This window comes from Clytia hemisphaerica, unplaced genomic scaffold, assembly GCF_902728285.1.
Source record: "Clytia hemisphaerica strain Z4C2 unplaced genomic scaffold, Clytia hemisphaerica genome assembly, whole genome shotgun sequence".
NCBI classification, from domain to species: domain Eukaryota; kingdom Metazoa; phylum Cnidaria; class Hydrozoa; order Leptothecata; family Clytiidae; genus Clytia; species Clytia hemisphaerica.
In genome coordinates this window covers 41,217-56,719 of record NW_027103761.1, presented here as the reverse complement: position 1 = coordinate 56,719, position 15,503 = coordinate 41,217, and the positions used below count along the sequence as shown (strand labels likewise).

Sequence of the window (15,503 nt, the reverse complement as noted above, 5' to 3'; positions counted from 1 at the left end):
CTGGACGATATTACCCCCGTCTTTGCTATTTTTAGAAATTTTTTTTAATTTTTCATATTCTTTATAGTTGTGCTACAATTGTGGAAAGTTTCATTGAAAAATATTTACTACTTCACAAGATATAACAAAAAGTTTAAAAAATGACATTTCAAATTTCTCATATGACTACCCCCCTTAAGTTAATAGTTTATAGCAAAAAATTGACATTATATATAAAAGTTTTCGCTGAATCAGCAAAAACGGCAAATTCTGTCATTTTTTTACAAAATATAGGAGAAAAATATCTTTAAAGCTTAATATTTTCAATTTCAGTTAAGCTTTTTTTCTAAAATTTTCACAGCTTATTCCATACGTGAATGGAACTATTTTCAAAAGAGATTTGTTTTCAAAAACTTGATTAAGACGCTGTTAAATCAAAATTGTCATTTTGAAAATTTCTAAATTTTCAGTTTGGACTTTGCAATATCGAAAATCTTGAAATATTTCATAAAAATCATAAATTTTACATCCATCGGGTCGTAAATTTAAGGGAAAACACAAATATGTTCATAGTTTTTCCCCCTATTACCACCGGGCTTAATAATTTGATTTTAGCTACACCTCCGTTTTGGGGGCCCCAAACCTGCATTTTGACAACCAGGGGTATACTGTAAAAATTTATCAAATAAATTTATGTCCAAAACCCTCTAAATCATATTTCAAAACTATGGTCAAAATTTTGTATTTATATCTTAAAGATATCTCGAGAAATCGCTAAAATTTCAAACCTCCGTTTTGCGGGCCATTAGAAAAAAGCTACCTATCTTTAAGCGATTGAAAAATATTGTTGAAATTGAAAATTTTGAAAAAGAACTTCCGGGAAATAAAGTAGAGATGTTAAAGGTTTTCATGCAGCAAAAATTTTTGTAAAATCTCTTTTCCCCTAGATTTGAGAGAAATTTCAAATTTGATCGCCGTTTTGGGGGCCACATACTGTATACTTACTAAAATATTAAAGTTCTTTCACTTCACCCTCACAGCACTCACAACAACATACAACAGTTCAATAAACGACATTCAGAGAAATAACATTTTAAAACGCCTACAAAATCCAATTAAGCGACGTCACAATACAAATTCACAAGGGACAAGACAAGACAAAGACAATACATAAAACAAGACAATAGAAGCGCACGAAACATTGAGAAATATAAAATACGTTACGGAGGAGAACCATATACTCCCGCGTAGAGGCCTACTTGCACTCAATGCGGGAACAATTATTATCAATTAGTTTTTACAAGCATTTGTACTAGCGGGTGGCAGTTAGTGAAAGTTATGGCTAGTATAGCCTGGATATCCAAGCTCAAAATTTAAGAAAAAACAAAATTTACCTCAACATACAAAGTTCTTAAATTATAGAGCTTGGTCTCCCTAGAGAATGAAAGTGAAAACCCATGTTTCCTAGCCAACCCAGGGCAGCAAAACAGAAATTAATAAAAAGCAGTCTTACAAGATCTAAAATTATTTAAAACATCCAAAGATTACACCAAAGTCCATAAAAAAGTTTGCATGCATTATCATGACCAACCATGTTTTCTTGGAAAATGAACTTGCCTCTGTTTTCTTCTTTTTCATGTTTTCGTGTAACAGAAAGCTCTATCTTCACTAGCAGCTGGAGGACTATCCTATTTTTGCTTTAGAATTGCTCAACACCGTGTAGATTGGCCCTTACGGTTTTAGCGAAGTGAGCGCAAGCAAGCGGACTGCATTCTCATATGAGAATGCAAATCGCTCTAGGGAGACCAGGCTGTAAATCAGAACATGAAATATCTAAAACTAGACTGTGAAATAATTTACAGCCTGGATATCCAGGCTATGGCTAGTATAACATTCATAACATTATGAGAAGAGGTGTACGTTAAGCAGAAAAGAATTAAAGCAAGAGTTAATCTCTTTTTGTAAAAATTAAAATCTTTAAGTCGCATATAAGATCGATTTGTAATTTTTTATAAATAAAAATAAATTAATGAGAACATGCTATTTACAGCTAAAAAAACAATTGATTACAAAGAAATGCCTGTATTTTAAGTATAAGTATTTATCAATTCTATATATAATGATAAAATATTCGTATCTAAATAAAGTATAAACATTTGTCGTATATATACTAAAACACGTTCATCAGCTTGAAATGAAGAGCAATTTTAAACCATCCAATATTTAGTGCCCATATGAGTTTCTTCCGAAAAAGACCGTAAAAACTTTGACAGCCAATTAAGTAATTTAACCTTGACTGTTTCACCCCTTGGAGGTGTCAAACCTAAACCGTACAAAAGAATCCTGGGAGAAAAGGTTAGAAAAATCTTTTCATGTTTTCACCGAGGTCACTGTTGACAGGGTTTTCCATTAAAAATAATATCTAAATTTTTTCCCTGACTGACTGAACAAAATTTCACCAAGTAAGCAAAAAGAGTCGGATATTTACAAGGGAAATGATCCAATCGAAATCAATGAGTTTTAGCACTGTGCTCTTTTCCATATTCAACCAAGGTAATCAATAAGGTAGAAACGCAAGGGCGTTAGAGTAGACACACCACCAAAACTAGTGACGGTTGACTTAATAATAGTTAAGTTAGTGAAGTGTTAAATATACATCTAAAAACAAGCCACAATGAAGGTAGTAATGTTTGAACGCAAACAGAAATGTAGAGACGGAATGAATAAATAACGAAATCGTAGAAATGGCGTCAAAAACGACTGGTGTAACTTCTCATGCGTGCTGTCTTGCTGGGAATCTAGAAATAAAAATTTGAAAATTTTGAAGGTTAATTGCTAAACGAAAGTCGAAGAAATTTTTACTTTAGAGCGGCTAATGAGAATGCTGAAAATCTATTCTGGTGGAAAAGTGAAAAAAAAACACGGAGCAGCACAATTTTTTTATAAGAACTATTAATCTTCTTTGAGGTATCACAACCTGTTTTGAAATTTCCAGCCTCATGTGTTGCAAAACCTTTTCTTACTTCCAGGTCAAAGTTAGGGTATTTTAGGCTTTATACGCTATTTTTACTACAGAAAGAAACAATTGCATTTATTCGACTAATTGAAGAGGCTTAATTCTGAAAATCGTTCAACTCTTTACAACCAAGACTTGTGTCATATGAAAGTCCGAACTGTACATTTTACTGAACTTCCCTTGGTCTTTTCAGTCCACCAAGAAGAGTTTGGTACAGGCTAACCAAGCCCTCCTTTCTAACTTTTTTGAATGGATTCATACGATGGACCTGAAAGGTCATGTTTTCAGCTAAACACAATGTTTTCACCAAGAAAATAACTTGGTTGAAAACTCTCTAATTTAAAAAAAGTCAGTTGAAAACTCTCAAAAACTGTGGTGAAAACTCTTCATATTAAAAATAATTCAGTTGAAAACTCTCAAAACAACATGGTGAAAACTCTCTAAAAAAAAACAGTTGAAAACTCTCAATCAAAAGTTATGGTGAAAACTCTCAAAAGTTATGGTGAAAACCCTCTAACTAAACTAAAAGTCAGTTGAAAACTCTCAAAAAAATTCAACCCAAGCGTACAGGGACGTTGTAATTGCGGGGAGGCTAGTCATACCTCTACCTCCCTTTGCAATAATTACCGGTAATTGATTGTAATGAGTATTTCGAACGTGACAGACGTACAAAGATGCATGACAAGAGTGAAATTTTAAGTTTTGCATATCATTTCAGACAGTTCCATCCAGGATGGCCAGCAATTGCAAAGGGAGGTACCCGGGAGGGGGTACTTAGGCAAATGGAGGGTACGGTATGTTCCGCCCTTAAGGGTACCTTTTTTGGATTTCCAAAGTCCCGCTAACGGCTAAGGGTCGGAAAAAACGGAAAATCAAATTGCAGTCCCACTAAGGGTAGGAGAAATAAGAAAATTCCAACTTTTTACCCCAAGAAAGATTGAAATTTGGTCAAAATTGGGTAAATTTGTCCCGCTCCCGGTAACGGTCGTAAAATTCACTAAATTTCCCTTTGTTTTCCCCAGGGGAGGTATGTGTATGGCTAGCCTCCCCACAATCTCAACGTCCCTGTACGCTTGGGTTGATTTTTTTTAGAGTTTTCAACTGACTTTTAGTTCAGTTAGAGGGTTTTCACCATAACTTTTGAGAGTTTTCACCATAACTTTTGATTGAGAGTTTTCAACTGGTTTTTTTTTTAGAGAGTTTTCACCATGTTGTTTTGAGAGTTTTCAACTGAATTATTTTTAATATAAAGAGTTTTCACCACAGTTTTTGAGAGTTTTCAACTGACTTTTTTTAATTTAGAGAGTTTTCAACCAAGTTATTTTCTTGGTGAAAACATTGTGTTTAGTTGAAAACATGACCTTTCAGGTCCATCGTAGATTCACTTTTTAAAAAAATTTCGATATGCAGAAAAATTTAGGCTTTAGACAATTTCACATCAGCCGGAAACCAAGTACATACTATTCAAATATACTTACGTGGAAATAATTTGGAACCGATGACGTCATTGGAAACGATGAAACAAACAATGGAAACAATCAATCAATCTGAAAAATAAATAATCGAATGAAAAACATTTGAAACACATGATAATCATCGATAAAATAAAAAAACGACAATTTCTTTCTCCACCAAAAAATAAATTCATAACAACTTGAGAAAACATTTCACAAACAACAATCTATTTGCAAATTTCAACCGTCTCTAAAACATGTCTGCTCCAATGCGATGAAAAATCTCAATCAAAATATCGAAATCAATTCATTCGTTTCATTCATTCGAACTTCGAAAAGGTGGAATTTATCAAACTGAAAAATTTAAAGACTTTCTAAATAACTTTTCACTTCTATTGAAAAAATTAACAAAAAAAGTTTCAACACTTCTCGCAATAAAAAAAGAATAATTTTAAACTCCGAAAAAATATTTCAACCCTGAGAAATTCATGAAAAAGTGGATATTTTTCTCTTACCAAGACGAACGAAACGATCGAAAGATTTCTTTGGTAACATCGTAACATCGATCATCTTCATCAGGGCGTCGACCACGATTGTTTTTTAATTCATGATTCGCTCCTTTGGTCAACAACCATCTGATGACGTCATGTTTGTTGTCACCTGCTGCATGATGCAATGGTGTTCGTTTCAATTTGTCTCTTCCATTGATCAACTTTTCGATTGTTTGATGATCAAACATTTCCAAATAACGAACTGATCCAAACAAACCAACATAATGAAGAATGTTCCGACCTTCACTGTCCACAAGTGAGAAATCTTGAGGATAACCCATCAAGTGAACGAAAACGTCGAAACGATCAAACAAAACAGCCTCCATGAAAAGTGTCTCACCACCAACACGCAACGAGTTGATGATGTTCGGTTTTTGGCGGAAAATCTTTTCGAATTTTGCGAATTTCTTTTCGTCTAAAATTTTCCAAACATCTGAAGAAAAAAAGAAGAAATTCAAACTTTTCACGGAGTAAAAAAAAAAAAAATCAACAAAAATTGAATCTCGATATCTCAGGAACCAAAAATTACGATGGACCTGAAAGGTCATGTTTTCAACTAAACACAATATTTTCACCTAGAAAATAACTTGGTTGAAACTCTCTAATTTAAAAAAATTGTTGAAAACTCTCAAAAACTGTGGTGAAAACTCTCTATATTAAAAATAAGTCAGTAGAAAACTCTCAAAACAACATGGTGAAAACTCTCTATATTAAAAATAATTCAGTAGAAAACTCTCAAAACTACATGGTGAAAACTCTCTAAAAAGAAACCAGTTGAAAACTCTCAATCAAAAGTTATGGTGAAAACTCTCAAAAGTTATGGTGAAAACCCTCTAACTCAACTAAAAGTCAGTTGAAAACTCTCCAAAAAAATTAACCCAAGCGTACAGGGACGTTGTGATTGCGGGGAGGCTAGCCATACACCAAGCCATACATCCTCCCATAGGGGGGGGGGGTTACTAGGGTTGCGAGCCGACGGGGGTGGGGGTGCCGCCCGACTTTCGAACTTTCGGAAAAGGGGAAAACAAAGGGAAATTTAGTGAATTTTACGACCCTTACCGGAACAAATTTGACCAATTTTGAGCAAATTTCAATCTTTCTTGGGGTAAAGTTGTAATTTTCTAATTTCTCCTGCCCTTAGTGGGACTGCAATTTGATTTTCTGATTTTCCCAACCCTTAGCGGGACTTTGGAAATCCAAAAAAGGTACCCTTAAGAGCGGACATACCGTACCCTCCTTTTGCCTAAGTACCTCCCTTTGCAATTGCTGGCCATCCTGGATGGAACTGTCTGAAATGTTTTGCAAAACTTCAAATTTCGCTCTTGTCGTACGTCTTTGTACGTCTGTCACGTTCGAAATACTCATTACAATCAATTACCGTTAATTATTGCAAACGGAGGTAGAGGTATGACTAGCCTTTCCGCAATTACAACGTCCCTGTACGCTTGGGTTGAATTTTTTTTTGAGAGTTTCCAACTGACTTTTAGTTTAGTTAGAGGGTTTTCACCATAATTTTTGGGAGTTTTCACCATAACTTTTGATTGAGAGTTTTCAACTGGTTTTTTTTAGAGAGTTTTCACCATGTTGTTTTGAAAGTTTTCTACTGACTTTTTTCTAGGTGAAAACATTGTGTTTAGTTGAAAACATGACCTTTCTGGTACATTGTACTCGAGAATGAAATTGACAACTCGACATATATTAATTGATGGTCTCTAGAGGCCGCCCACGTCGTAAATCACAGACATGGGGCATATGGCCATTCAACACAATGATCGTCTTCCTTGTTTAAAATAAAAATGTTCAATAAAAATATTTAGCCGGATTGTAATCGAGAAAAAATCGAAAGGGGAAAAGTGACCAAAATTTTAAGGAATAACCAAAACTTGTGCCTCCTAAATCACTAAACCCTTTGATCCCTTCAACCTATTAGTAAGTTGTATTGAGAAACTTTGTACACGCTTTTTTTTTATAAGAATACACTTTATAAGAATGTCCATGATGAAAATGGCCAAAAAACTAAGAATATGCTAAGAATATCACCATCATGGAATTTTGCTACTAAAGCTAAGAATGCCATTTTAAGAGCATTTTCAATTATAAATTATCAATTATCCCCAAGTTACACCCAAGTTAGGCTCACTGCTTTTACAAAAGTGCCATTTTATGCTTGAGACGTATGTACTAAATGTTAAATCTATTATGAATTAGGAACCTAACCTGAGAATGTGCTGTAAGAATATTTTTGGATGATTTTCCCAAAAACGTTAAGAATATCCATGATGAAATGGATTTACACCATTCTTATAAAAAAAAAGCGTGTATACTCAAAACTCAAACCCACGGAATTAATATTTTGTAACTGTAAAGGTTTGGAGACACGAGAAGTTTTTTTCACGTTGGTGCAATGCAACATGCTCCATCCCACCAACCTGAAACGCTTTCTTGTGTCTCCACCCCATTTTTTTTTCTACCAATAAAAGTAAAATCTCACTTTTGTTCCTGGGATAAAATCAGCGTGTATTTTGGGTATTTCCCTCACTTTTTGTCCTCTTGAACTTAATGAGCTTCCAAAGAAGACAAATCCAAAATGAATTTATTGGATTAATAACACTAACTCTCTTTTTGAAATTACAAAAAGTGCTCAAGGGTATGATTCAAGACTAAAAAGGATAAACCTGAGTGGTCAGAAAGTATCTACTAGGGGGGGGGGAGTGGAGGATGTTCTTTGGAAATCCCAAAAAATATCACAACCTGGAAAATTTTTTAGAACCCCCCTCAAAAGGGTAAGAAAATTTTGCACCTCCCCCCCTCCCCACGACAGTACAACTCCATTTTTTTTAGATTTTGACCGTTTTCGACCATTTTTCGTCAACGAGTGATCCAAAAACCTCCAAATTATGATTGAGATTTAAACCCTCTAAATTGGCTAAAATTAATGGACATAGAGTTTACGATTCAAGTAATGAATACAATTTTCACGATCACGCTGAACTGTAAATTTCACGCTGTCACGCCTAAAAAAACTCAATTTCATGATCACGCCAGCACTTCATTTTCACGCCATCACGCCGCTTTTTTCAAAATATCACACCATCACGCCAACCGCTGGGGGGCCTCCTCTAAGCTATCCAACGAGCTGTAAACGAGCTTCTAACTCCTTCTAGATCTGGAGATATCAGCCTTTAAAGTTTGAACTAGCGATGTCCTTAAAATACTTAGAAAATAGGCCGTGGTCACTAAGGGTTAAATGACACGGTTTCATGTGCGGTGGGTTTCTAAAAGACTTAAAATTTTATCTGAGAGAATGAGAGCCCCGAAGACTCCTCTAACGTAAGGGAAAAGTACCTATACCCCTCCGGACGGAGAGTACTGTGAAAAGTATTTAACTTTTGAAATTCGCTTTGCTCTAAACTTACTATCTGAGTCAAAATGTTATATTTTGTTTCATATGAACTTACCATCAAAACTGAGCGTGGTTCCATCATTTAAGGTCACACTTTCCATGGTTGTGCCGTCCCATTTGTTGCTATTTAGAAAAAAGACATAATAAATTGAATAACATTTTATCGATAGCAGGGACTCATGCCTTCTCATGCCCATTTGAAATTAAACATCTAAATTTTTTTATGTTTAAAAAATGTTCGTCTTTTAATCTCTTTTGTCTTTTGACAGATAATTCCAAAAATTCATAAAAAAGTTCAAAATAGTCGAACGTGCACAACGCACTGGGCTCAACTTCAGTGGCTTCAAATCATTCATAGGCCCAATTGTAGACCCCCAGATATTCACCCAATGAACAAGTGTGCCAAATTTCAACCAAATCCGATCATTTTGGAGGCCTGTAGACTGCTTCAAAGCTTTAGCCTCGTTTTGGCAAAAAACACGTTCCCAGACCCCAAAAATCAAAATTTTTGAAAAATGCAAAAAGCACCCCCAGATATTCACCCAAGGAACAAGTGTGCAAAATTTCAGCCAAACTCAAGCATTTTTGAAGTCTCCAGGCTGCCCTAAAGTTTTAGCCTCGTTTTGGCGAAAAACTCGTCCCTAGGCCCCAAAAATCAAAATTTTCAAAAAAAGAAAGAAACACCCCCAGATATTCACCCAAGGAACAAGTGTGCAAAATTTCAGCCAAATCCAAGCATTTTTGAAGTCTCCAGGCTGCCCTAAAGTTTTAGCCTCGTTTTGGCGAAAAACTCGTCCCCAGGACCCAAAAATCAAAATTTTCAAAAAAAGAAAAAAACACCCCCAGATATTCACCCAAGGAACAAGTGTGCAAAATTTCAGCCAAATCCAAGCATTTTTGAAGTCTACAGGCTGCCCTAAAGTTTTTGTGACAGACAGACAGACACACACACACACACACAGACAGACATTGTCAGATTGTAGCTCAACTGAAGTTGAGAATATTTAGTTTCCCAAGATTTCTTAACCAATTAAAAACGTGCACAGAAAATATATGCTAATTTTCTCCAGGAGACCAAACCCGTTGATGAAGCCATCGTCGCCATAAAAACCAACAAGATCGGATGCAGAAAACGGGTGTTCATTGTCAGGGTTTAAACTCTCCTGTTTTAGCATCAATATTGCGGTACATTCTCTTGTCTTCACTTCCTTCGAAAATAAACTTACGTCATGATTTGAAATTGGTTTACGTTCGTCATGAGTTTTCTATAAAAAGGAAATAGTGGTTTTTAAACGTGAATGCTTAACACTTAACAGGGTGTTCAGAAATTTCGTTCAAAGTAAATGATATTAATAAAACGGGCAGGTATAAAACGCCTAATACCTACTACCTAATACTTACTACCTAATACTTAATACTTACTGTATATACCTCAAAATTGCTCGAAAATACCTTTAAAATAATCAGCCTGCCAAATATGACCAACTCTGAAAATTTGAGAAGTCGTCAGTAGTCCGACACTTTCTAAAAACACATCTAAAACAAAATATGACTCGCCGAAGAGGAGGCACATCTTTTATAAGCAACCACGTGCTTATAAATATCCAAAGTTCCGACTTTAAGGTTGGGCCCCTAAACCGGACCTTTCTTAAATTTTGGAAAGCTTATTAGGATTAGGCTTTCAAAAGTCAAGAAATTGGATTTAGCTGTTTTTACGACCCTTCTTTTGGCGGGAGGGGCTGTCGGACTAGAAAGTGTCGGACTAGTGACATGCACCCGAAAATGTGGTGTTAAAAAAATTTCAAGGTTTTGTCTTATAGCGTTTTGAAGACATGAAATTTTTTCTCTTTTTTTTCTCTTCATTTTCCCGCGCTTTTTCTATAAAGTTTACAGACTACACACATTTTGGGTTTGAACAAAACCTGGCCCACCTCTCTGGCCCGGGCCATATGGCCTACCCTTGGCCTACCCTTTGGCCCACCTTCAAAGATTTTTTTCCCCGATTCTATTATTGGACAACCATATAATGATGTGTGCGTCGGGATGGGATGCGCTATAATTTCATTATGATTTCATCATAAAGCGCGTTGGCGTTATTGCATCATGCATCAGCCGTTTTACGACAAACAATTGGTCAAATCTTCTAAATGCTCTAAGAATCAAACGCTTTTTTATAAGAATAGTGTACTTTGGATGAGGGTCAAGTATTCTTAAGAAAGTGCCAAAATTGAGGGTGAAATATTCTTAACGTAGGTCTTGTCTGACCAAGGGATAAGATCCTTAAAATTTTAAACTATATTATCAAAAGTCAGCCTAATGGTAGCGCATTATGCTCTTGCACTAGGGATCCCGAGTTCGAGTCGGGTTCGGGTCATCTTTAAAGTTTTTCGCCAGGTTTTGATATTTTATAGTTTTTTTGGGTGGAGATTCCGAAGTTCTGAAAAGTTGAAGAAACGGCGCTACGGGGGTTGTCGACACCCGTACAGGACTTTACCAGACCCTCTCCACTTAATCTATGTCAGGTGTATAAAATGCAGACTCAAAACTATTTTATTTTTTTTGTTTATTTCAGTCTCATTGTTTTTCTAAATGCCAGAAAAACCAAAGTCCAACCTCAGAATTGGTTTGCAGATTTTCAGAATGATAAGAATCAAATCTTTTTTAGAGTTGTAAGGTGGGCCATAAGGTAGGCCAAGGGTTGGCCATGTGATCACATCTCTGTCTGCTTTGGACAAATTCAACTTTGCGTTTAACTTTTTTTTGTCTGAAGTTCAACCATAATGAGCTTTTCAACTTCTTTGGCTTTATAACATCGAATTAGGCTTCTAGATTGTAAAATATATAAAATATATTGTAGTGGAAATTCAATATTATTATTATTTTCATTTTAGCAAAAATAGGGTCGGTCGGGCCCCTAGAACAACAAATTAAATTGGTCTCGCCTTTGAGATTAAATATAGGTCATTTAATTGTATCCTTTTGTATTTATCTGCATCATATCAAGTAAAGTGTCATATTACTTCTTGAGATTAATTTGTAGGGCTTTATCATCTCAACTGATGCTTATAAATAAAACTAATATGAATGAGTAAGTGAAATATTTTTCTCCTACGATTATTTCATCCTTGGAATTTCACATAAATCTTTTCGTTAGAATGTCTTAAACCTGTTCTTTATTCTCCTAGGCGGCCGCTTTATAATTATGTTCACTGAGGCTTTCGTCATTTTTGTTCATTTTTGGCATTTTTATGTTGATTTATTGATTTTTTCTTCAGTCAAGGCCGCCCCTCGTTTATAGTTGAGTGTGAACGGTTCTTGGGGGGGAGGGGGGGGCATTGACCTTGACGGCCGACGGGGACGTGCCGCTGGAGTTTGAAAAGTGGACCCTGTCAGATATGATATGAATTTTTGGCAAAATTGGGACCCTGTCAGAACCAAAAAATTGAATTTTCGCCCTGAAAATAAAAGTAGACGAAAATTTGAAAGATTTTCTGTTTTCCACCCTGAAAATTGTCAGAAATCGACCCTGTCAGATACACATCTTGAAAATTAGTAAATTTGGGAACCAACCTGTCAAATATCTTCAGAGCCTAAAAAAGGAACCCCGACAAGCGGCACGTCCCCGTACCCAATTTTGCCTAAGTGCCCCCCCCCCCGGGCACGGTTAGCTGTCTAGTAATCACTTGAAAAGAATAGTCAATTGATTCAGATTGATTTAAATTTGAAGGGTCACTCGGGCTGACCAAAAAGTGAATTTTTGATCCAGATATTCTTTTGGAAAATATTTTCAGTACCTTACCAACCCTGATAAATGAAAAATTTAATTTTATTTTACCATCCGACCGACCCATATTTTTCTAATGATCTGCCCGTAGAACAACAATTTAAATTGGTCTCGCCTTATTTGTAAGAATTAAATTTGAATAAAGCTGAAAACTAATTCAAGAAATTGAAAAATTTAGAAAATTAAGCATTCCATGCACCAAAATTTTATTTTTATCTTCATCGAAAAATGGAAAATATTTTCGGTACCTTACCAACCCTGATCTGCCTGTAGAACAACAAATTAAATTGGCCTCGCCAAAGAACGCGTTTAAATAACGTTTTAGCCATTTGGATCTTTATAAAGGAGACAGGGGTGTATAAGAATAACTGTTTTAAATATTTGCACATGTGTTCTTATAATCAAATCAAAGTCATACGAGAGAGCAGTAAAAGGAAGAAAAACTAAGATAATGACCTTTTGCTTTGTACTTATATGAGGCGAAGGAAATATTTACTTATTATTTAAATATTCTTTTAGATAACACACTCAAATTCCAGGAAACCAATTTTCTTAGAATAGAGATTTCGAACAGGCGAAGGAGAGGGCCTTGAAGTTCTCGTCTGTAAAGTATCCAAACGGATTAGGTAGTCAGTATTAAGTATTAGGTAGTAAGTATTAAGTAGTAGGTATTATAGACGTTTTAGACCTGCCCTTAATAAAACAGTAGCTAAAGGCTTTTACTAACCGGATGCTCTCCTGTAGTTGCTCATTATCTTTGGTGAGTTTTTTAATTTCATTAAATCGCTTGCGATCTTCATCAGTAAGTGCTAAAGGTTCAAGATGCTGATCGATTTCACCACTATTTCCTTGCAGTTCAACAGATGTCGTAGCTTCGTTAACTTTTGTTACTTTTACTATGATCTTGTGGATTAGTTTTTGCTTGTCAAATTTTTGAAATGCGTTTTGTATTGTTGTTGGTGGAGATTGTTTATTCGTTTTAGGGAGTACCAGTATATCCAAGTCAGTAATGGTGCGAGTTATCATCTCCACTAAAAGATTTGGCCCAATAATATCTTCTTCATCAACTATAATTATTGAATGCGAAACTTCTAAACCACGAAGAGTTCGATAGTCTGAGATCAAAACATTATCGGTATTTTCCAAGTTTTTGACAAGATCAACTTTCAACTTTTGAAGAGGAACGTCGATGTCTAAATATGGTGCGAATACAACTGGCTTCCTGGTCTTGATCTTCAGTAAAGCAGCTTCAGTCATTCTGACCTCTTGAATGTTGTTGCATATCAAAGCAACGCCTTCTTCGTTGCGTGACTCTAAACATTGGCGTAAGACAATGGAAAGCGTAGTAATTGCATCGACTGAATTAAAAGTGAAATTTTCATCGAAGTAAAAAAGTCTTGGTAAAATTTCACTCGGAAAATCATGACCACAATTCGCATCAACGAATTTCACTGACGTATTGAGTGCTTTCACTACTTCGTACCCATCATCGCCCGTTGACTTTAAAATTTTCTCTGGATCATGTAGGTAGGTTAAGGTTAACGATTTCTGTTCGTCTAAAATGAAATGGTGAGAATTTTTAAACCTGTATGACAACAAGAACAAGAAAAAGAACAGAAGATTTATCTTAATTAATTAAAGAAGGGTCAACTTGCTCCTATAAAAAAACATACCTTCACTATCTTTGCCAAACGCTGAGCCAGAACGCTTCTCTTCAACAGACTCTTTGGCTGAGGTTAGATTTGCTCCTGAAACTACAAAGTAATAAATCAGTAAAAACAGCATTGCTTAAGTGAGACTGACAATTTTTCTTTATTAAGTTATAGCATGGATTTATTATAGAGACTCTGAATAAACATTGAATGAAACGACAGAAGCGAAGTATTGTCTTTCGATATACAGGATTTGTCCGCAAAGGACAACTGTCATGGCGGCTCAATAAGATTTAGGTAAGGACTCCGATTTTGAAAAAAGATTAATACTCTTATTTATAAAATGTTCTGTAACTTTTTCTATTCGTACTCTTGCTGGCCAAAAGTTTGAAAATAAATGCTAGAATACTAAGCGAATACATTCATGAAATCTGGTGTGAGAAAAACATAATCCAACGAGTAAGATAAAACAATGACACGAAATCTTCAATTGGGAATATCTTTCCAAAGGGCTGAAATTAACATATATCAGACGTGAGTCTCATAGCTCCAATGTGGTATGAAAATCTTTTGGTGGCACGTGGTTGCACAGTAAAATTTTTGAGGTTGAAGTTTAAACATTTCTGGTGTCAATATTCAGTTTCTTATACATTTTTTTTTTCATCATTGATTTCTTGATCTCCAAAAGTATATTGGTTCTTCTTACAAGAAATTGAAATATTTTATGTATATGTAATGTATACCTTAAGTGGATAAATTTTGGCGTGGATTTAATTTGGCGATTGGCCAAAATACGATTTTTGGCGGGATTTAATTTGGCAAATTGGAAATTTTGTCACACTGAAATGGGTGAAAATTACTCAAGAATAGAGTAAAAAGTTGTGATTTTTCACATAATTCTCTTTTTGTTAAATTTGACGGGGATTTAATTTGGCGAATTGCCGAATTTGGAAATTTTGGCGAGGATTTAATTTGGCGAATTTTGGCATAATTCGTCAAATTCGCCAAAATTAATCCCCGCCAAAATTAATCCACTTAAGGTGTAACAGAATATAAATGTATTTAAAATTCTACGATTCAAACTGATACGAATTGGACAGCTAAGTCAGTAATGGAAGCTCAGTGGGTTGGTCGGCTACGTCGGCTACATAGTATTAAAATAGTAAATCAATGGGCAACCTAATATAGAAGACGCTGAAAGATAGGTTCGTCGGATAAGATGATATAGATAAAAAATCACACAGGTCGAATTGTGTAGGTTGTCAAAGTCCTAGTTATGCAATGAAATACTGTAGTAAATATTAAATATTAGGGAATATACATGTGTTTTTGCATCTTTCTCGCCATTCAAAACGTCATAACAAGGTGTAATTAGTAATAATTAACTAGGTGAATTTGAATCAAATCAGTCAGTTGTAAATCCAGTGTCTATAATAGGGACTTTTAGCATCTAGGACGGCGACCTAAATTAGGACGTGAAGTAAATCTTAAAATCAAATAGCAAATGTTATCCGATTTTACAGTGCATGGCCCCTAAAATGTAGGTTGAATCTAGAATCTTTTTAAAGATATTATTAAAAATATTTCACCGAACTTTTTAGTGTTAAAAACTTCAGTATCTCTTTTTCTTTCCCAAATTTTTTTTTACAAAAGCTTATGATTGT

At 35.1% G+C, this 15,503-nt stretch overlaps 1 protein-coding gene across 1 annotated transcript in view; it reads right to left on the bottom strand.

The window, feature by feature from the left end:
• Positions 1 to 1,962: 1,962 nt before the first annotated feature.
• Positions 1,963 to 15,503, bottom strand: part of LOC136805607 (uncharacterized) — a 46,514-nt gene continuing 32,973 nt past the window's right edge. The window contains exons 6-12 of the mRNA XM_067062172.1: positions 13,861 to 13,941; positions 12,915 to 13,743; positions 9,630 to 9,668; positions 8,459 to 8,526; positions 4,965 to 5,433; positions 4,474 to 4,542; positions 1,963 to 2,777 (exon numbers count right to left, since the gene is read on the bottom strand). Of these exons, the coding sequence (XP_066918273.1) occupies position 4,542; positions 4,965 to 5,433; positions 8,459 to 8,526; positions 9,630 to 9,668; positions 12,915 to 13,743; positions 13,861 to 13,941 (1,487 nt within the window). The 3' untranslated portion in view covers positions 1,963 to 2,777; positions 4,474 to 4,541. The remainder of the gene's footprint in view (positions 2,778 to 4,473; positions 4,543 to 4,964; positions 5,434 to 8,458; positions 8,527 to 9,629; positions 9,669 to 12,914; positions 13,744 to 13,860; positions 13,942 to 15,503) is intronic.